Below are 22,418 nucleotides of genomic sequence, written 5' to 3'. Positions count from 1 at the left end.
GTCCCTTCAAAGGTAGGAACTGCCCTGCACTCATCAGAGGCCAAGTGGCAGAGGTACCTGGCAGCATGAGCCACAGCTGGGGCTCTTTCAATTACCCGTCCTCGCCGCCTGCACGGAGACTGACACGAGCCTCTCGCTTAGCCTGTGGTCCCTGATAGTTCAGTGCCAGCGTGAGTCTTTCCTTTTCAAGAAAGCCAGCTACCTGCGCCTCGCCCTCTGCGGGGACCTAGTACAGTTGCACTGACATCTGGCACATCACCCTGGGAGACGCGCTTGCTTCAGACAAAGGCGGGCATGAGGGCCATGATGTTCACGTGGGTGAGCAGAGCCTCGCTAGTTTCTGCCCGACACTCCCGAATGAAGGCATGGCAGGCTACCCGGGCTCTGTGCGGAACGTGGCTAGGGAAGGTAACGGAAGGGGAACACAGGCAGACTTGAGGTGTCACGGGGGCTCCTCACCTCTGTGGCTTCCACTGCACCAGTCGGAGCCAGTACAAGCTGTGACTGACTCTGGGGAAACCAAGGAGTCATTTTCCCTCCTTCTCAAATCAACACTCGTGCACAAAAGCCAAGTTTACAGTCTAAATTTTATTATCTTCAAGTCACAATACCCATCACAAATGTGTACCCTTTAAAACAGTAATAACACACATGGAGGAATTCTTGCAACAAAATACAGTGAACCAACAGACAACTGTCACAGTGTCTTAAGGTCTGGGAATCTGGGCATGCTGCCCACAGGCTTGAGGAGACATTGTCAGGTTTAAGGCAAAGGGAACAGCCTACAAAAGGCACAACCACCGGTCACCTCTGGGAGAATCTCTTAGTTATTTCCTCCTTCGGGGTTACAGCTTGAGTGCCTCTCCTCCCTCCCCACACACCTATGACTCAAAGTGGTCGGGCCAGCTGCTTAAGAGAATAGGAATAGTGACACAACTTGGGGAGAGACACAGCTGCCACCTTCTCCCTTAGGTTCTACAGAGGACAGAGACCGTGGCCAAGTGCTGGGGTGACCCAGCAGACACAAGTGTGGCCAGTGCTGGGGTGACCCAGCAGACACAAGTGTGGCAGTAACAGGAACCTCTTCCGCAGAGGCAGCAGGAGAGTGGTTCAGTGCCATGGACAGGGAGGAAAGGAGCCCTTGCTGCAAACTGACTGGCTTCCTTAGGCCTTAAGCCCAGGTGCAGTATCTTCTTCTGTTTGCAAGGACAGGAGAATAAGGTAGTAACATCTACAACACTTGTGGCAGGAAAGACATGAATAATAAAGGGCAGGTAGACTGCTTGCTGGATAGTATTTGCCTCTAGAGAGATACATTGGTCCACAGCAACTGGAAAAGGGGGTGTGGCAGGAGGGATGGAAGTAAAAGCAGGGCCCTCTGATTTCACTTACCTCGGAGACTGAACCCCCTAGGGACTCTGTGAATACATATCCCTAAGGGGCAAAGGCTCTCACCCCACCCTCCCTTTCTCACAGAAACACTTGATTCGCCATCTCTTCCCACTGTAGAGACTTTGCTCTCAGTAGAGGCCCGAAGTCCACCAAGTCAAGAAGAAAGACTCCTACCACAAACTTTGAGTTTTGAAGAGTTAAGAGAATCCATGTATACAATAACACAGGCCAACCAAAAGTGAAAGGCCACCTCTGCAGACTTGGTGGGAAAAGACCAGCTCAGCTGGTAAATTCTCAATGATCTGGGTTGCAGGGAAGAACCAAAAGGGAACCAGAGAAGGCAGTAAACCAGAAAAATAAACTTGTCTCATTTAAAGGCAGAGAGAGAGAGACAGAGAGACAAAGAAGGAGAAACTAAAGAATATTAATTTAAGAGTAACAAGCCAGGCTTTAAAAAACAAACATCTTAGAAAACAAAACAAACAGGAAGGAGCTTCCCTGGGAGAAGCAAAGTTTCCCAGGACAAAGTGAAGAAGAGCCGAAAACCTGGGCTTCCAGACGCAGACGCAGACGCGGTGGTCCGGGCAGTCCGGGCCTCCGCTCCCCCGAGCACGGCTCACTCAAGTGCAGAGTGGAAACGGGTGGAAGTCCGCTTGTGTCTCCCTTTCTCGCTGTATCAGACCTTATCCTCATAGGAAGGCAGGGGTCCTCTTCATTCAGCTGCTTCCTGGCGGGGGCGCCCCCCACCGTTGAAGCCCTCCTGGTAGTAAACAGCTGGCTGCGTGTCTCTTCTTTCCTGGGCCCTCGCCCCTGCAGTTCTGACAGGGGTGGGGAAAGGGGAAGAACCACCAAAGTGTTAGTGGGCCCTCCGGTCATTTACAAGTTGTCTGCAAAAAGCCACATTCTAAACAATGTGTTTTAAAGTAATGTCCCTAAAAAAACAAAACTCCCGCGGTCTTTCTCCTCCATGACCTTTAGAATTGGCTCTGCTCTAACACCTCAATTTCTGAAATATATATAATTGTTTTTATTTTTCAATTACAGCTTACATTCAACACTACTTTGTATTGTTTCAGGTGCTCAGCAGAGCGGTTAGACAATCAAACACTTCACACGGTGTTCCCCCTGGTATTTCCAGTGCCCACCTGGTGCCACACGCAGTGTTCCCACAGCAGTGGCTGTGTTCCCTGTGCCACACTTTCCAGTCCCCACGGCCACTCTGTGACTTCCAACCTTTAACTGGCAGTCCCTCGACCCTTTCCACGCAGGTCTCAGGCCCCTCTCCCCTCTGGCAACCATCAGTCTGCTCTCTGTATCCATGAGTCTGTTTCAATTTCATTTTGTTCTTTAGATTCCACATATAAATGAAATCATACAGTATTTGTCCTTTTCTGACTGACTTACTCCACTTAGCATAATACCCTCTAGGTCCATCCATGCTGTTGCAAATGGTAGGATTTGTTTTTTTAAGGCTCTTCACCTCAAATTTAGATTTCCTTTTTCCCTTAGTAAAAAATGCCCTCCTGTATTTTTTCCTTGCAGCTTCCCAAATGAAATTCTGTCACATTAAGATGGTTTCTACTTAAACCCTGCTCAATGCAACTGCAAAACAAAAAAACTGGCAAATTCTGGGACTCCTTTAAGCACCCCAGACCCCACACAAAATAACTCATGATGACAACTTAAAGCATCAATGAGGCAACTGTTTGTTAAGCAAGCAAGCATGAGCATTAGTTTTAAAAATGTTGTAAGAGACATACTAAGTTGTACACTTACTTTTATATCGTGTTAGATTTAAAATATTCAGAAACTCGTATTAACTGGAACCCCTGCTTACAACCTGAAATAATAAAGTTAGAATTTGTTATTAAGTCGTTTAAAACAAAACCAAACCAAATGAGTGTTTCCACAGAAACACAGGAGGAAACAGGAGGAAACAGAACAGGAGGAAATCTCCTGAAGAAAGAGAAAGCCCTCGGACATGACACGCAGCCTGAAGTGGGGGAAGGAGCTCTCATACCTCAGGTGGGGGGGGCTTGATGGTGACGGGCTGGGGGGTCCTCCGGGGTGGGGAGGGCTTTGGCTGCACCTGCTGCTGGGCCGGGTTGTAGTAAGTCACTCCTCCGTATACCTGTGATGGGGCCTGGGTACCCCAGTAAGACAGAACTGAAAGTTAGGAATTCATCTAAACTGTGACAAAAAATGTTATTCGAATGGAATCTAACTGTAAACTGTGACCAAAAATGTTATTCAGGCACAAAAACAGAAGAACTGGGGAATTTATAATTTTTTAAACCTCTAAGCTGCCCTCCTTAAAAATAAAATGATTCCTCATTTCTGTCTTAGTATGTCCTAATTATGCTCTGGTTCCTGCTTCTTCAAAGCACGGCCCAGCGTCCTCTAATTCCTATCATCGGCTGACAAATGGCTGAGCTCAGCAGTGACACTCTGGATACCAGATGATTTCAACCTACTGGGAGTTGAGCAGCACAGGGACAGGTAGGACTGCAAATAGAATACAGTGTCTTTATGCAGCTGAATAAATGGCCACCTAAGACATACCAAACACTTAAATGAAACACCATTTAAAAAATGAAGGAGAGTAAGTAGATAATGGGTATTACATAAGCTGCATTTCCAGCTCCTGACCACCAAGAGGCATCCTGGAGCCACATGCAAATCAGTGGCACTGAAGTTTTCTCTCATATTTCTTAAGCATTCTCCCCATACCACATTCCTGTTCGATTTCAAGAACGTGTACCTATAAAAGTCTGCTCATTAGCCATCTTACCTGTGTATTAGGATATAGATGAGGAGGTGGCGGGGGAGGCAGTGCCCCCGGAGCATAAGGGTAACTGGGATTACCAAAATTCATCACTCCTGGAGCAGAGAAGTAAGTAGGAGCAAGCAACTGCTGAGGCGGTGGCTGTCCTGGAGACATGGAAACTGGTGGGGGATAGAGGCCCGGATTGGGCAGGGGCGCTGGTGTCTGATGGGGATGTAAACCTGAATAAGGAGAGGAAAACAGAAATTGAAATAGAAACAACAGCATTTCCAGTATAAACAGGCTCAGGATGAAAGTCCTCAGGAGGACCCCTAGAGGTTTGTTGCCCAGGCAGTCAGAGTGGCCAGTCTCATAGGCAAGCAGCACAGAGCTCAGGAGGAGGGGTTTGCAAATACCCCACACACCTACTCACGTACTGGAAGCATACAAGGAGAGGTGCAATGCTTACCTGGGTGGGGAAGGTGCATTTCTGGCTGCACAATCATGCCCTGAGGAGGCAGTGGGGCAGGGCTGTCACCATGGGTATAGATTGGTCCCTGGAACTGCACTGTAGGATATCACATTGGGATTCTCATAAATTCTCAGTCTTCACATCACATGGACAAATCTCCCTGTCCCCCAAACCCTTTAAGAGAATGTTCTCGATTTTCCATGTGAAGAAAACAGCAACCAGACAATAACTACTGTGAGAAGTCAGAATGGAAAAATTCAGGAGGCAGGAGGCTGGTCTCTTAGTTTGCTTCAAAGTGCCAAAAAAGATACCCCAAGTATGAGGGAGAACTCACGTGGATCATAGTAATGGCCCTCCATGATGCTGATATGCACAGGGGGGGCAGGAGGCTCGGGCACAGGTCTCTGCCGCTGAGATGAATAGCGCTTGGCTCGCCCACCCTGCACACTCTGAAATAAAGAAACAGGCCTGAGCGAGCAGACTTCTAGATGGCCGACTCTCGTTTGAGTCCCCACCCCCCTTTAGGTGGGACTTTGTATGTGGCATGTCTTTAAAAAATATTTGCAGCCCTGGCTGGCGTAGCTCAGTGGATTGCGCACGGGCTGGGAACCAAAGTGTCCCAGGTTCAATTCCCAGCCAGGGTACATGCCTGGGTTGCAGGCCATAACCCCCAGCAACCACACATTGATGTTTCTCTCTCTCTCTCTCTCTCTCTCTCTCTCTCTCTCTCTCTCTCTATATATATATATATATATATATCTCCCTCCCTTCCCTCTCTAAAAATAAATAAATGAAATCTTAAAAAAAAAAAAAGCTATTACATGCACCCCCCATCTATATCTTTCCCCTTCTGTACCATTTCTTCCATCCGGTTGAACTGAGGAGGAGGTCCTGCTCCCATGTGTATGTGGTTGTGCATTCCTGTAATAAACCAGAAAAGTCACCCCTGCAGAGCAGACAGACAGCAGTGAGACTCAAAGATACCATCAAGAAAAGGACAGGCTGAAGAATCCAACACAGTAAATGGCTTTCTGCTTTTAAACTAATGAAATCCTGCTCTGGCAGGTGTGGCTAGTGGATTGAGTGCTGGCCTCCAAACTGAAAGGTTATGGTTTGATCACCAGTCAGGGCACATGCCTGGGTTGAGGGCCTGGTTCATGGTGGGGATGTGCAAGAGGTAACCAATAGACATTTCTCACACCAATGTTCTCTACCCTTCTCCCTCCCTTCCTCTCTAAAAATAAATACATAAAATCTTTAAATAAAAATTTTTTTAGCCATGGCTGGTGTACCTCAGTGGACTGAGCACTGGCCTGCGAACTAAAGGGTCGCTGGTTCGATTCCCAGTCAGAGCACATGCCTGGGTTGCTGGCCAGGTTAGGTCTCCAGTAGGGGACACATGAGAGGCAGCTAGCTATGCATTGATGTTTCTCTCCCTCTCTTTCTCCCTCCCTTCCCCTCTATCTAAAACAAATAAATAAAATCTTTAAAAAAAATTTAATTAAAACAAAAACAAAAACAAACAAACAAAAAAAACCCTAACAAAATCCCTTTTAAACTATCTCTGCTTCCTGCCAATGCCACCAGTGTGGAAATTTGCTTCCACTGACCATCACCTTAATACCATTACTTGAATATAGCAATAACACCTTTGAACATGAAAAAAATTATTTCAGTGAGAAAATACAAGTTCAAGATTGCCCACAAAATGCCTTCCTGTGCAGAATCCCTTGTAGGTCACAATTACCACATTACATTATCAACCACAGTAAAAAAAAAATCTCAGCCCAAAAGTTTCTGAGCAACAACTGGACAGTGAGGGATATTCTGTAAATCTACCTGATTATTTCTGGCCACTGAGGTCTGGCCTGGAAGTTTGGGAAGAAATTCCCCTCTAGCTGAAAATGACTCAGAACAAAAAAAAAATTACATTCTAGAGACTGCCTTCCAATTATAATAAGGTATCAGTAGAAGGGTATGCTCCTTGATCCAAAGAGCAGCTGCAGGTTCAGTTTAGGCTGCACTGGTTTATGCTGTTTAAAAACCACGCACATCAGAGAAGGATGCTGTAACTCGGTCTACATGAGGATTTCCAACCTTTAAATTCAAATGAGATTTCAGAAACTAAGGAAAAGGTCCTTTTATCTATCTGGTTGGAGGAAGACTGAAGATGGGCAAAATGGGTGGTAGATAGGTTCTAGTCTCTAGAACCATGATGTCCAATATATCTACTAGTCACATGTGTGGCTATTTAAACTTCGATTAAAATTTAAAGTCAGCCCTGGCTGGTATGGCTCAGTGGATAGAGCGCTGGCCTGCACACCAAAAAGTCACTGGTTCGATTCCCAGTCAGCACATATGCCTGAGTTGCATGTGAGGTCCCCAGTTGAGGGTGTAGGCAACTGATTGATGTTTCTCTCCCTCTTTCTCCCTCCCTTCCCTTCTCTCTAAAAAATAAAACCTTTTAAATAAATAAATGGAATGGAATGGAATGGAACGGAATGAAAACTTCAGTTACTCAGACACCTTGGCTATGTTACGAGTATTCAAAAGCACCACCATTACAGAAAGTTCTTTTGGGCAGCCTGGCTCTAGAAAATTAAGGAAATTAGAAAGACTTTCCTCTCAAAGAGATTAGAAGATTCTCATCCAAATTCAAATGAATGAGTTTCTGCCTTCAAACTTTAACCGTGAGTTCAAATAATGAAAACACTGCCACCTTCTTCTTCCACTTTTCTATAGAGAGTGGTAAAGGACCCTGTACCCAGGAGCTCACTACCAGTTCACATGGCGACCAACCGGTTCACAGAGGTAAACCAGTGGGTTAGTCTTAGGTAACAGATAAAACTGCTCTGAGGTCCTTGGATGAATATACCTAGGAATCTGTTTTTTGTCAGACACCACATCCCTGAGAGACTTAAGCCCCATGCTCCCAAACCCAATGATGCAAAGAAAAAAAAATCTGGTTATAACCCTAAGGTACCTACCCCGAAGTTCACGTGGTTGTAGGAATGAAGGTTGTCCTGGATTCCAATTCTGTTCTGCTATGTTTAGTTGGGCCACATCTTGCTCAAGCCCACCTGTGGTAGAATCCACTGGAGCTTCCCAGTTCCCAGTCTTAGCAGGTGGAGGAGGAGTAGTTTCTGGGACTTGAGGTGCTGGGGTCAGCCCTTCAGGGGGAGGAGGCACCTCCTCTGCTACCTTGACTGCGTCTCCAGCTTTGATTCTGGTTCTTCTTGCCCGGGAATAGGATTTCTTCTCAACAGGCCTGTCGGGGGGTGGTGGTGCAGTGTCAGCAGCAGGAGCTGGGATCTCTGAGGCTGCCTCTTCCTTCTCAGGACTGCCAAGCACTTGAGCATCTGCTTCTGGAGATGGGTCCCGCACAGGAGTCTGTTCCAGGCGTCGTGACCGGTAACTACTCTCATGTTTAACAGTCTCACCGGACCGGCCACCATGCTGCCCACCGGCCTCCAGAGGCCTAAATCCAGCACGACCTTCCTTGAAGCCACCAGATCGAGAGTAATTCCTGGGACCAGACATGCGGCCAGTACCTGCAGCTTTCCTGTTGATAAATGTCCTTGGTGGTAGGGTGCCCCCAGGACCCTGGTGGCGATAAGGCTTGTTTGGCCGCTCACCAGTCCAGTTTGGATCTCTTTGTGGAGGACTCCCAAACCTGAATAAATGGAACAGAAAAGTCTTAAACTGGGGGTCACGAAGACTTCCCATATTTCTCACCCATTCAATCACTTGCTGGAATGGTATTTTAAAAAGCAAAATTCTTGCTAAAATACCAATAGTCTAGATTCCAAAATTTCCTCACCTAGGTTTCCGGACTCTTCGGGGTTTAATGTCATCAGGATTGTGAGCTGAGCGGATGTCGTATCCATAAAGAGCAATGAGCTCTTGTCGGGACTTCGGGGCCTGTTCGTCTTCTCGGAACTTGTCATGCTCCCAGCGACCCTCATCTTTCCACAGCTTTCGCTGACGCCCCTTGGGTCTGGATAAAACCATGAAAAAGTGTCTTAGGTAGGCAGAATCTGGCAAGTAAAGACGTTTACGAAACAACAGCGTTGGGCAGGGAAACAGAAGGAACTTCAGGTAGTCTCTCCATCTCCCCTGATAGACTGTACAAAACAGGTCTCCCAAAAGCCAGAGTGCATCGTAACACCTCAGGGCCTACCGGGCTCAAGTGAAACAGGAATAGAAACAAGGAAGGATTTCGCTTCAAACTACTTGGCCCCTTGAAAACACTTCTTTCCTGTAAGGCAGCCCATGCAAGTCCTTCGTACCGCAGAGGCCTTGAGCCCCAGGTTAAGAAAGGGAGCGGCAGTGTAGGTGTGGATCCTAGCTGCTGCACCAAGAGTTACCAAATATTCTAAGCCTCGCTTTCCTCATTTGTACAAGAGGTAACACTAACCTTAAAAATGTTGTGAGTGGTAAGCAAAACACAAAGCACTTAGCAAAGCACCTAGCACACGCGAAACACTAAGTACACACTAAACAGCAGCAGCAAGTGGCTACTACCTGACTTCCTCCTCCTGAGTTTGCCCTCGAAGGTCGTGCTCGAAGAAGAGCCCTTTCCGTGGTATGTACGCTGGGTTCTTCCGATCTTCGTCGTCATCCAAGTGCTTGGGCACTTTGTTCTCCACGGGCTCTGTGCTCTCCTGAAGGACAGGCAAAGGCTTCCTTACTCCCTCCAAGGCTGAGGGCCCCTCTTCCAGCCCCCAAAATGGAGGCCTTTGGTGGGTACTGACCTGTCCGTCCCCACTCTGCCTCTCTCCTGTCACAGTGCCTTTGGAGTCAGGCTTTTCTTCTCCCTTCTCTTCTTTCGCTGAAGAATTAGCTGCATCATTGGCTTCTGATTTCAACTCTACTTTGGAGTTTTCTTCTTCACTGTACTCCCCTTCTTCGCCCTGAAAAAAGTCTCCCTGTCAACTATGGAGGTAAGATCCGAAAGGTGCATTTTAAAATTTTCCATTCTTTAGGAAAACATTTTCTAAGGAAGTTAAGAATTAAAAGCAAACATATCGCCCTGGCTGGTGTGGCTCAGTTGATTGGGTGTCATCCTGCAAACCGAAAGGTTGTGGGTTCAATTCCTGGTCAGGGCATATGCTTGGGTTGCAGATTCAGTCCCCAGTCAGGGTATGTGCAAAAGGCAACCGATTTATGTTTCTCTCTCTCATCAATGTTTCTCTCCCTCACTTTCTCCCACCCTTCCCCTCTCTCTAGAATTAAAAAAAAAACAAAAAACAAAAAAAAAAGGCAAGCATATCAATATTCTTACTAAATTTTCTAGAGAATATTTTTACTAAAATTTCTAGAATATAAGGGCACTGTGAAAACAAAATCACATAAAATATATTCACACATACGGCTCCATATAAGCTTTCCAGGAAGATATGCAATCAGTGGCAGCCTCTGGGGAAGGAGCCCAGGGAATATGGATGGGAGGCAGTAAAGCACCTTACACACAGAAAGAGCTTAATCTGTGCTGATAGTTTCTCTCCTGCTCCATGAATTGTCTCTTAAACATACAGTGCCTAATAACTATGCTGTAACTCAAGTTGTGAATTTTCTCAACTCAAAATGGCTTAGAACAGAGATTCTAACCCAACAGTTTAGATTATGTGAACCCCTTTTTAGGATCTAAACTTTTCATGGCTCTCTCTGAGACAGAGGCTCAGTAGTTCCACTAAGAAAACATATAATGACAAACAACTACTGTATATTCAATACTACTTTAAACTTACATTTTGTTAATTTTTACATACTCAAAATAGTAGTATGTAAAGGTGAGAGATGTAAAGTCAGTCTACAGATAAGGAGAGCTGAGCTAGTGGATTTGCAAACTTCCCCCAACTCTATCTATGGCTTCCCAAGGCGCTATTAACCCTCAAGCTGGAAAACAGTGGCTAGCATTTTTGATGTCTATGACATGCACACTAAATTTTCTGCAACATGAGATCCCCTTAACAGGTAACAATGTCCAAAATTACATAATCATAAAATTTGAAATTGGGAAACCTTAGAGAACAAGAATTCCATCTTTAATAGGGATGCAGCTAATTCTAGGCAGGGAAAAGGGGCAGCTAAGGCTCATGCTAAGAAGATGAGAGTTACTCTTGTCTTCTTGTCCTCCCAGGATTTGGACCTAAGAAGGCAAAGCTGTAAGCTAGGGGGGTAGGATTAGAGAACTGTGAGAACACAAAGACATGAGTTCAAGGGAAGGTGGTCTGGTCTCCATTGCTGGGTTAACGTGTCAGGGTATGAAGACACCTCTGCCACCTGTTAAATATGTGTGTAACTGCTCTTGTTCTCCCACTGAGTCCGACACTTGACCCGAACCAGACCTTTTTGTAACTCCAACCCAGGCTGGCCTCAGCAGTCTGATCGGAGACTCACTGTGAGGTTCCTGATGAAGCAAGAAGCACTAGGTTTCTGCCCTTTCTCCAAACAGAGCTGAGTCAGCCTGCTTAGCTCAGATAAGCCAATTAATTTCTCTTCATCATTTTCCCCCTGTTCAGCCTCTGGGTATTTTGGTCTTTAAGTCTTTTGGGTTAGATTATCAGGAAGGTGATACTAGTATGAAACCTACAGAACTGAGGAAGACTGTTTGACCCCATGCACGCTGTGAGAATCAAGGCTTTACTCAGTGCTTCTTAACTATCAGCTGCCCTTGATTCTTCCCATTTTGCCTCAATCATAAGTTTTCCCTCCTCTTGAGATGGGGATGGGTAGGTGGTAATCATTTAGTTCCTTCCTTGGTCCTATTTTCCCTGCTAGTTCTGCAGCAGAAATTGCAAGAATATTACTTGGTGTGTATACGTGACTTTAATTCATCACACACCCACACACACACTGACTGAATTCAAACATCTTAAAATAGTATCAGCACAATTAATGAGGAAAGTTTGTTTTTATGCTCTATCTCATCTAATCTAGTGGTGGAACATCAAATGAGGCAACTCTTTTATTCCAAATGAGAAACGAATTTTGTTTCCAGGGCACAACAGAAAGGTACAAATGGCATAGTGCTGAGGATATTCCAAATCAGAGTCAGAGTCTGGTCTAACTGAAGCAAAAGTGCTACCCCAGCCCTGACCAGGTGGCTCAGTCAGTTGGAGCGTTGCCTTGAACCCCAAAAGGTTGCAGGTTTAATCCCCAGTCGGGGCACGTACAGGAGGCAAGTGATGGGCGTTCTCTCTCTCAAACCAATAAACATATCCTCAGATGAGAATTTGCAAAAAAAAAAAAAAAAAGTGCTATCCTAAGGTCACCACGCTGTTTTGGCTGAGGGCTGACATCAAAACACTTTTCTGGCCCTGGCTGGTGTGGCTCAGTGGATTGAGCGCCAGTCTATGAATCAAAAGGTTGCGGTTTGATTCCCGGCCAGGGTACATATCTGCATTGTGGGCCAGGTCCCAGGTTGAGGACATGTGAAAGGCAATTGAACGATGGTTTTCTCCTTCCCTTCTACTCTCTCTAAAAATAAATAAGTAAAATCTTAAAAACAAACAAACAAACGAGAAACCCTTTTCCAGAGACAAACTCCCCTACTGCTGATTCCACCACTTCAGTGTACACAGTTCCCAACTTCAAAGCCTAACTCTCCCATGAAGCAACTGCTTCCCTAGCTGAATTCTCACTGTGGAGGTTTTGGCTCATCCTTCCACTCCCACGTATTTCAGAATAAAGGGTGGAGTTGGTGTCTTCCTTGTTTTCAATATCTCCTCCAGCCTCATTTTAAACTCCTGTTCCTCTGGGGCTCCTATCACCTGGCTATACCTCCATGCCCCTGCCTGGGCCCACCCTGTCCTTCACTTGAAGCCTTCAGCAATGAGTTCACATTCTTCACCTCCACTTCAGGCATCCATTTCCATGGCCACACTCCAGACCAGTCTTACCTGTGTGGATGAAAGAAGGGGTTCTATGGAAAGTAACCTCACAAGGTGAACTGATCGTAAGTTCCTAAAGGCAGATCATGGTGGGTAGTCACACCTCAGGTCTATAACTTCTTGAGTAAAAGGTTTACCTTTGCCTTAAGCAAGCCCTGTCCATTGTTTCTGTACATCTACGTTAACACACCTCTGAATAAGCAACCTCAAGGGAGCACACAATCTTGTTCACTATCCTGTAATCCAATCCCCGTCTTGCCTTTCCCCCCACTTCCATGTGATCTTCCTTCCTTTCCCTCCTTAACTTCAAAGGCATAAAAGAAGCATTTGACATCTTGCTCCCTAGCATATGTGGCCAGTTTGGCTCAAACTCTCATAAAACGTCGATACTTGGTACCGCTATGTAGGTTTTAAAGTAAACTTGATCCATTTTTTAAATCTTAAATTTAAATACCCTAGACTTTGGTCAAAACTGCCACATTTAAAAGAATGAAGTTAGACCCTTATCTCACTCCGTATACAAAAATTAACTCAAAAAGACCTAAATGTAAGAACTAAAACTATGAAACTCTTTGAAGAAAACATAGGAGTTAACCTTCACAACTTTGGATTTGGCATGGATTCAACAAAGCCTTCTTAGACACAAGAGCAAAAGCACAAGCAACAAAAGAAAAAACATATACTGACCTTCAAAATTAAAACCTTACACTACCAAGAAAATGAAAAGATAACCCGCAGAATAGGAAAGTATTTGTAAACCATGTATCTGATAAGGACCTTGCATCTAAAATATATTAAAAAACCCTTACAACTTAACAGTACAAAGACAACCCCATTTAAAAATGGACAAAGTATCAGAATCACCATTTTTCCAAGAAGTAGCAAATTGGCTGATAAGCACAAGAAAAAAATGCTCAACATCATCAGTCATCCTGGAAATGTAAATAAAAATGAGATACCATTTTACATTTACTAAGATGGCTAGAATAAAAAAAACAAGAAAGCCTGTTGGTTAGGGTTTCGTCTCATAAACTGAAAGGTCATGGGTTCAATTCCTAATCAGAGCGCATACCTAGGTTGCATGTTCTGTCCCCAGCTGGAGCATGTATGGGAGGCAACCAATCAATGTTTCTTTCTCTTTCTCATGCTCTCCCCCCACCCCTAAAAATCAATAAGCATGTCCTTTGGTGAGGATTAAAAAAAAAAAAATCAAGACAATAACAAGGGCTGTTTAGTATGTGGAGAAATTAGATTCCCCATATACTGCTTTTGGGAATGTAAACTGGTACAGCTACTTTGAAAAACAGTTTGGCAGTTCCTCAAACAATTCAGGGGTTACCATACGACTCAGCAATTCCATTCCTAGGTACATACCCAAGAAAAACGTAAATGTATGTCCACACAACAACTTGCACATTAGTAACAAAAAATTAGAAACCTGAATGTCTGTCAATGGATGGACGGGTAAACAAAATGTGGCATATCCACACAATGGAATCTCATTCACCCAGAAAAAGGAGTGAAGTACTGATACATGCTACAATTTGGAAACATGCTAAGTGAATGAAGCCAGCCACAAGAGTCCATATATTATATGATTCCATTCATATAAAATTCCAGAATGGGGAAATCTCTAGACACAGAAAGTAGACTTGTGGTTGCTTAGGGCTGGTAGAGATGCGTATTGAGGAACTGGGACAGGGGTGATAAATAAAGAATACAGGGTTTCTTTCTGAGGTGATAAAAATGTTCTGAAACTGTGATGATGGCCACATATACCTGAGAATATACTAACGAGTACAGAATTGTATATTTAAATGGTAACTTGCATAGCATTTCAATAAAGCAATTAAAAAAAACCCTATTATTCCTCTTTTTACCCAGTTTTTCCCTCACCCTCTCACCTACCTACAACTCAAGATATCTACTCCCTTGACCTTCCCACTTTCTCCCTATCAATCAGTCCTTTCCCACATTCGCTTTCCTCTCTTTACATTCCGTGGCCAATTCACCCCAATCACTACTGATAACATTCTCAATTCACGTGCCACTCCCATGTGCCTGAGATAGGACCAACTCAAACATCTCCTTTCTCTAGGCCTATGACCAGACTACTGGACTATTACTAAAAGGAGTTCAAAAAAACTTCACTCATCAGCCCTGGCTGGTGTGGCTCAGTGGATTGAGTGCTGGCCTGCAAACCAAAAGGCTGCTGGTTCTGTTGATTCCCAGTGAGGCCACATGCTGGGGTTGCAGGCCAGGTCCCCAGTTGGGGGAGTGTGTGATGAAACCTATCAATGTTTCTCTTGCATATCAATGTTTCTAGCCCTCTCTTTCTCTCTAAAAAATAAATTTAAAGTATTTTTTAAAAACTGTTTAAAAAGCCCTGGCTGGCGTAGCTCAGTGGATTGAGCGTGGGCTGCGAACCAGGCATCGCAGGTTCGATTCCCAGTCAGGGCACATGCCTAGGTTGCAGGCCATGACCCCCAGCAACTGCACATTGATGTTTCTCTCCCTCTCTCTCCTTCCCTCCCTCTCCCTCCCTCTCTCCCCCCCTTCCCTCTCTAAAAATAAATAAAATCTTTTTAAAAAGTTGTTTAAAAAGTGGAACAAACCAATGTGCCTCTCTCTCTCTCTAAAGTCAAATCAAAACAAAATAATACAACAAAAACACCACCAAACTCTCTCTTAACCTCATAGGCTTCCTTCCAGCTATCTCTCCAGACTCCCCTTATAGTCAAATTCTTTAAACAATTTTCTTGAAGAAACCTTGGCTGGGTAGGTCAGTAGATTAGAACATCATCCTGATACACCAAGGATGTGGGTTCAATCTCCAGTGAGGGCACATACAAGAGTCAACCAATGGATGCATAAATAAGTGAACAACAAATTGATATCTCTCTCTCTAAAATCAATTAATAAAAAGTTTTTTTATATTTTATTTATTTGTAGAGAGAGAGGAAGGGAGGGAGGGAGAGAAACAGCGACCTGAGAGAGAAATACCAACTGGTTGCCTCTCTTACCGTACCTGCAAGTCAGGCATGTGCCCTGACCGGGAATTGAACCAGCAACTTTTCCCTTTGTGAAACGATGCCCAACCAACTGAGCCAGACTGGTACAGGCAATAAATAAAATTTAAAAAATAAATATTAAACTTAAAAGATTCTGAAAAAAATGGCAGTAGCATAGTTTTTGATCTCTTTAAATCTCCACATGAAATGAGAGCATCTAGACAGCAAAATCAAAACCCTTCTGACAACATTTACAACAAAACTAGGTTATGAGGTATACCCAACACCCAAAACATATGCACAAAAGAACAAAGCACCAAGAGCCACAAGGCCTGCATCAGACTGGTGTCAGTGCCAGGGAAAACAGAGAAGTAAATGGATCTGAAAACAGGAGAACGCTGAAATAATCAACAGGTGTTCAGTGGAGCGCAGGACTGACAGCGGTCGAAACTAGGAGGTAATTACTGCCTTTGGGAGCACACAAGCATAAGGATCCTGCAATAAGGAGGTCTGACTGGGGCTAGAGAAGTCTAACCCCACTGAACCTTGAAATTGTCCTGGCTACCATGGCTCCTTTCTAGGATGGGGTTCCACACTGAAGAGAAACTGTTGAGGTGAGAATCAGACTGAACGGAAGAGGGATAAAAGAAATGAAGGAGGCCCTGGCCAGGTAGCTCGGTTGGTGAGAGCATGGTCCCGATGTGCCAAGGTTGTGGGTTTGATCCCCAGTCAGGTACATACAAGGATCAACCAACATAAGTGCATGGATAAGTGGAACAACAAATTGATGTTTCTCTCTTCTTCCCTCCCACGTCCCTCTCTCTAAAACCAATAAAACATATTTAAGAAAACAAAGAGCACTGGCTGGTGTGGCTCACTTGGGTGGAGTGTCATCCCATAAACTGAAAGGCTGTGGGTTCGATGTCCAGTAAGGGCACATACAAGAGGCATACAACAATGTTTCTGTCTTGTGCAGATGTTTCTCTCCCCCTCTCTCTCCCTCTCCCCCCCACCTAAAAATCAATAAGCATGTTCTCCCGTGAGGGTTAAAAAAAAAAAAAAAAGAAAAAGAAATGAACGAAGGACTAAAACAAATAAGAGAAATAAAAGCAAGAAATCTCAAAAATCAAGTCACTGTATATTCCTTAACACTATAGGAAAATAACAGAAGAGGGAGCTCTGTGAAGTCAGAAAAAACTATTCTGAGCCACTTCTAAGAGATGAAAAAAACTAATTTTATATAAAACTAACAGAAAAATACAGAGGTCAAATCCCCTATAAATTATCATGAGAAAAAAAAAAGTAGAATAGCATTCCTGCAGACAATAAAAGCATGCCAGAAAGACATGCACATATATCACAATTATAACTTCTGTTTCAAAATGAACTAAAAGACATTAAGAAAATCATATAAGGCATGAAAGAACAGTCGGAATTAGCAGAACTCAAAAATGAAATGAAATAACTCAGGAAGGTACTGAAAATTAAAGGAAAAAAACATTTCAAATAGAGGCTAACTACAAGGAACACTAAAGTTAATAAACCCAATAATGCCACAAGAGAAATAAAAGGTGAAAAGAAAATATTTTAAATATCAAAAAGAGCCTTGGCAGGGTAGCCCAGTTGGTTGGAGCACCATCCCAATACACCAAGGTTGCAGGTTCAACCCTGGTAAGGATACATACAAGAATCAACCAAAGGATGCCTAAATTAGTGCAACAACAATTGATGTTTCTCGCTCTCTAAAATCAATAAAAAATAAAAAAGAAATGAAGGAAAAGATAAAACAGACTAAGAAGAAAGGGTTAAATAGTGAAGACAAGCAAAGAATATTTAGGAGCCCCATGGCATACTGCAGAATAGCACGTCTCGTATCTGCAAACACTGACCCAGAATGACCAGTACCAAGGAAACTCTAGTAGAATTACTGGACCTTAAAGAAAATATCCTCAGTACATATAGACAAAACAGCAAGTGACTTGTAAGGGAAAGAAAATTAGGTGATCATCGTTTTGCTCAAGATAAATTCTTTGGCTGACACTGTTTTCATGAATCTGAAAACACTCATTTGCAGGAAATACAAAGGGACAGAGAGAACACATTGTACTGGACCACGAGTGGACAGCCATCAAAATCTTTCCAACATGTAAACTGTGGGGAAGAGAAAGGGATGAAAAACTAACCTGTAGACTAAGAGATCAAACTTAAAAAAAAAAAATAAGCAAGAGTAAGCTGCAGTATCTAAGTATAAACAGTTAGTAACCAAAAGGAAATGCAAGCATGTGATAGATTACTATGAAAATCAGAACATCAGATCTCATTCTCTGATCTTAATCCAGACCAGCACAATCTCATTGGCTTTCTGTGATGATGAAAATCTTATCTGCTGTCCAATACAGCAGCCACCAGCCATATATGGATAACGAGTACATAAAATATAGCTATTAAGAGTGAGGAACTCTCAGTGGATTGAGCGCGGGCTGCGAACCAAAGTGTCGCAGGTTCGATTCCCAGTCAGAGTACATGCCTGGGTTGCAAGCCATGATCCCCAGCAACCGCACATTGATGTTTCTCTCTCTCTCTCTTTCTCCCTCCCTTACCGCTCTAAAAAAAATAAATAAGTAAATAAAATCTTTTTTTAAAAAGTGAGGAACTGAAGTTTTAACTCAAGTTTAATGAATTTAAGTAGCCACATTTGGCTGGTAGCTAACCCAGGGTTCCTCAATCTCAAAACATCCAAAACTTAACCCACCACTATCCCTTCTGAAACCTCCCCGTCCTATGGTCCCACTCTCAGCGGATACCACCCTTCATCAAGTTGGGCATCCCTCTGACTCCTCCTTAATTCAGGCTTCACATTCAACCAATCAAGAAGTTCTGTTAATACCATTTAATATCTCTCCAATCTGTCCACAGTTTGCAAGTCCCACTGCCATGTCCCTTCTTTAGGGTACCATCATGCCCCTTGGACCATCCTAATAACCTCTTAACAGCTTTCCCTGCCTCCGATCCTGCCTCACCTGCAATTCATCATTCACACTTAAACCTTCAGTAGTAGTTCTTTCCTATTAGGATAACATTCAAACTCACTTACATACAGGATGGTGAGCTGTATAAATTCAAAATCACCCAACCTCACTGAACACTCTACACTGGCTGCAGTCTTTCCAATGTTTCCATTTTCCAGCGACTACTGACCCACCCCTCACTCCAAAATCTCTCACATCCCTTTTACTCTTTGCAGATAACTTTACCACTGACTGGAGAGAAAAATATGTCACTTCATCAAACACTTCACTCTGTCAACTCCATAACCTAAATAACTTTCGGTTCTGCCCACTTCTTTTTCACCTCCATCATTCCACTCCGTGACACACCTACCACTCCTCTGGACTTCCACAACACCTTTCTTAACTAGCTTTTCTGTCTCCAATCCTGTAGCCCTTGGACCAACTCCACCATCACATAGAAAAACAACTGTTATAAAAATAATAATTCCCAAAGTTTCTGTGCATAAGCATCAACCTGGGATCTCGTTAAAATATAAACGTCCGAGTTTTCCCTCCCTCTGCAAGACTGCTTCAGGAGGACTAGCCACTAGGTTCTCTGATGCATGTGTTCCTTGGATCTGACAAGCTCAGTTTTAAAATTTAAGTCTAAACATTCATTCCTGTTTAAAAGCTTATTATCTTTTTCACTTCCTTAGAATAAATTAAGATTGGGACTCAGATGTATCATTTACTATCAGTCATACTAAATTTTTTGCATTCCACCCACTCACCATGCAGCCCATCCCTTCTCAACCTTCTTCCCACTGTTCCTTCCCTCTGCTTAGAAAACTACGCCTGGCTATCTCCCACTCATCCTTCAAGCACTTTCAAACAACCTCAGCTCAGTTAGTTGCCCCTGCTCTGCACTCCTGAAGCACCTCATGCTTCCAATATCATGCCCTTAACAAACATCACTGCAATTATTTCCTTACCTGCCTATTCCCCCCTCTGATCCAGAATGTACATTCCATGAGGGTAAAACCATGTCTGTCTGGCATTCAGTGCCTATACGGCTCCTGGCACAGAGCAAGTACAAGTAAGCCCCTTCACTAATTTGCCTTTATGTATCCATCCTGTTCCAACAGTGTTCCAGCCACATCAAACTACTTACAAGTTTCCAAATATTTAACCTTCTCTCCTGCCTCTGGGCTTTCATGCCCGTTGTTCCCTCTAACTTCCATCTATTCTTTTCTGACTGCCTAAGATGCATTCAGTACCCAGCAACTAACACCTTACTTAACCCTATTCTCCAGCAGGATGTTCCTATTCAATTCCTATGACTGCCTGAGTGTCTCATCTCCTTACTCATGAGAATCCCAAATTCAGGAATTTTGTTAGTGTTCACAGTTGCATCTTAATGCAAAGTCTGATAAGTGGTGATGGTTCTATAAAATTTATACAATGAACCTTTGATCCACAATCCAATTCTTCCTGTAGATAACTCCATAACCAAAATCCAGAACTCAAGACTCTATTCAACAATCCCAAGAAATAGCCATTCTGATGGCATTTCTAGTAGTTTTACCAATCAAAACAATTAGGTTCGAAAAAGCTTGGCTTAAGGAAATGTTTACCTAAAGATAGAAGAGAAAAGTCCCATCTATAAACTGAGGGATGTTTCTAACACAAGCCAGTTGGAATCCTGCTGAGGGCTTCTGATACACTAAAAAAAAAAAAAAAACCAACAACAAAAAAAACAAAAACCCCAACTGGCTGGCTTAACTATATAAGCAGCATAAAATGAACTGTCATACGTCCTGCGAAGGCCTTCAGGTTCTCATTCTCTTATACAGAAACTTATTTTCTTCAGATTGGGTGAACACCAACTACAAACAATGTAACACACGTGGCCTGAAGAGGTCTGCACCAAGTTTCCTTCACTCTAACTAAACTTCACCATTTGTAAGCTTTTCAAAAGCATAAATGAAGAATGCACAAGGAGTAGCAAGCAGGTCATGATACTTCTGAACCACAGGCATATACATGTTTTTTTTTTTTTTTAAACATTTTGTTTAAACATTTGATTCATCTTTTTTCTTTTTTTTTTTTTTGATATTCTATATATTTATTTTTAGAGAGGGAAGGGAGGGAGATAGAGAGAGAGAGAGAGAGAGAGAGAATCATCAATGTGAGGTTGCTGGGGGTTATGGCCTGCAACCCAGGAATGTACCCTGGCTGGGAATCGAACCTGGGACACTTTGGTTCCCAGCCCGTGCTCAATCCACTGAGCTACGCCAGCCAGGTGGCATATACATGTTTTTAAAATGCATTTTCAAAAGAAAAAATACATACATATATAAAAATAACATCTCCTACACCAAAGGAAAAAGAACCTATCACACTCACTTCTGAGTCTTCTGCACTTTCATAATCCGAGAGAACAGCTGAAAAAAAAAAACCAGAAATATGTAAAGACAAAAAGTAACAAATTATTATAATTACATTTCCTAACTGTGTGCTGTAAGTCAAGCTAAAATTCTCATTTAATTCTGATATCAGCAACCTATGAGGTGGATAAAATTATAGTCCCCAGTTACAGATGCGAAACGGGCTCAACGAGTAACTTGCCTAAGATCATGCTGCTAAAAGCTATGTTCTTTAGTACTATGCTACAGAGAACCACTCTGCAGCACCGTCCCCCAAAGCCACAAAAGCAGGAGAGGATGTCAACTGCTGGAAATAGGTGACCCGGGTGTTTGGGCAAAAAACTCAAGAGGATGCTACTCACCATCGCCCTCGATGCCATCTTCACTCTCCTGAAGGAAAGAAGTCATGGGTTAGTTTTGTAATTTCCAGAGGGTGGAGAGCTGAAGACTCAATACAAAACGGTGAAAAAGGGAAATGAGGAATGGCACATCTTTATCAAGTAGCCTCCAAGGGAGATACGGTCCCTGGCTTCCGGATAAAACATTCGCTGTCCATCCGCGGCGGCTCTGCACTCCTCCCAGAAACCCCCAACCCCTCCTCTTCCCTCGGAGCTCTGGACGGAAACTGCAACTGGATAACCAGGCTCTTCTCCGACACTATATGCCTCAGCATCTACCACTACCAGCTCGCAGCCTCCCCTCATCACCTACACCACGCCCCCAGGCCCGCAAGCCACCCGGCCCGGCCCACTCCGCCCGCGCGCACTCACACACTCAGACTCTTCAGCGCTCCTGGCACCCCCGCTCTCCACCCGCCGCAGATGGAGGGCCCCGGCTCGGCCTCCGCGCTGGGAAGGTAGAGAGCCGCTGCCGCTGCCTCCAGCGCTACTGCTACAGCCCCCGGCGCCCCGCGCCAGGGAACCGCCGCTGTCTGAGCCGGAAGCACCAGACTCTTCGTCCTCTGTGTCCTGCGAAGCTCGCTGCCGCCGCCGGTCCGCCATCTTACGGAGAACCGCCGTAGCCAGCTAGTTCCTTACGTACGCCCGTCGCAGGGGCTGCTGGGAGGCTAGAAAGCTAGTCCCGGCATGCTTCACGTACGGCACTGATCGGTTGGTTTTTCGGGAGATAGAGGGTTGGGGGCGGGTCTGGAGCCCTGCGGCACGTATGCGGACGAGCGGGATTACGTCATCGGTTACGCGAGGGGGGCGTGGCGCGTGCCCTGACTTCCTCAGGCTAGGCTCCGGGCGAGGGGTTCTGTGTGTAGGCAGCCGCCTTAGGCTCCTTGCCCGGCCATCTTGAGCTTTCCGAGTGGAAGGCGTCGACCTGTCACAGCTTCGCTGCGGCATTGGAGCTGTTCGTGGTTTCATTTTTCAGTTGCTGGCTTCTGATTACGTTTGAGGCAAATCATTTTACTGAAGTTGTTTAGTAAATCACGAATCAAGGTAAACCTTTAAAGTCCTGCGGCATC

The 22,418-nt window shown here is 44.3% G+C and overlaps 1 protein-coding gene across 1 annotated transcript; it reads right to left on the bottom strand.

Moving 5' to 3' along the window:
* Nucleotides 1-569: 569 nt before the first annotated feature.
* Nucleotides 570-22,046, bottom strand: CASC3 (CASC3 exon junction complex subunit). The gene is made up of 14 exons (XM_045837126.1): nt 21,721-22,046; nt 21,313-21,340; nt 20,931-20,968; nt 9,383-9,541; nt 9,153-9,292; nt 8,449-8,625; nt 7,616-8,301; nt 5,485-5,549; nt 4,963-5,077; nt 4,626-4,724; nt 4,184-4,398; nt 3,413-3,535; nt 3,169-3,232; nt 570-2,210 (listed from the first exon to the last, which is right to left on the bottom strand). Exons 1-13 carry the CDS (start codon nt 21,949-21,951, stop codon nt 3,209-3,211), a joined length of 2,100 nt encoding a protein of 699 aa, XP_045693082.1. The 5' UTR covers nt 21,952-22,046; the 3' UTR covers nt 570-2,210; nt 3,169-3,208.
* Between the last annotated feature and the right edge of the window lie 372 nt (nt 22,047-22,418).

Source organism: Phyllostomus hastatus, unplaced genomic scaffold (genome assembly GCF_019186645.2).
Source record: "Phyllostomus hastatus isolate PE091 unplaced genomic scaffold, TTU_PhHast_1.1 phas_contig_210, whole genome shotgun sequence".
Lineage (NCBI taxonomy): Eukaryota > Metazoa > Chordata > Mammalia > Chiroptera > Phyllostomidae > Phyllostomus > Phyllostomus hastatus.
This window is presented reverse-complemented; position numbering and strand designations above follow the sequence as displayed.

Coding starts and splice junctions, on each gene's coding strand:
- CASC3 (XM_045837126.1), bottom strand. CDS start 21,951: ATGGCGGACCGGCGGCGGCAGCGAGCTTCGCAGGACACAGAGGACGAA. Junction 9,293..9,382: donor GGCAGAGTGGGGACGGACAG/GTCAGTACCCAC, acceptor CCTGTCCTTCAG/GAGAGCACAGAGCCCGTGGA. Junction 3,233..3,412: donor TCAAGCCCCCCCCACCTGAG/GTATGAGAGCTC, acceptor TTATTATTTCAG/GTTGTAAGCAGGGGTTCCAG.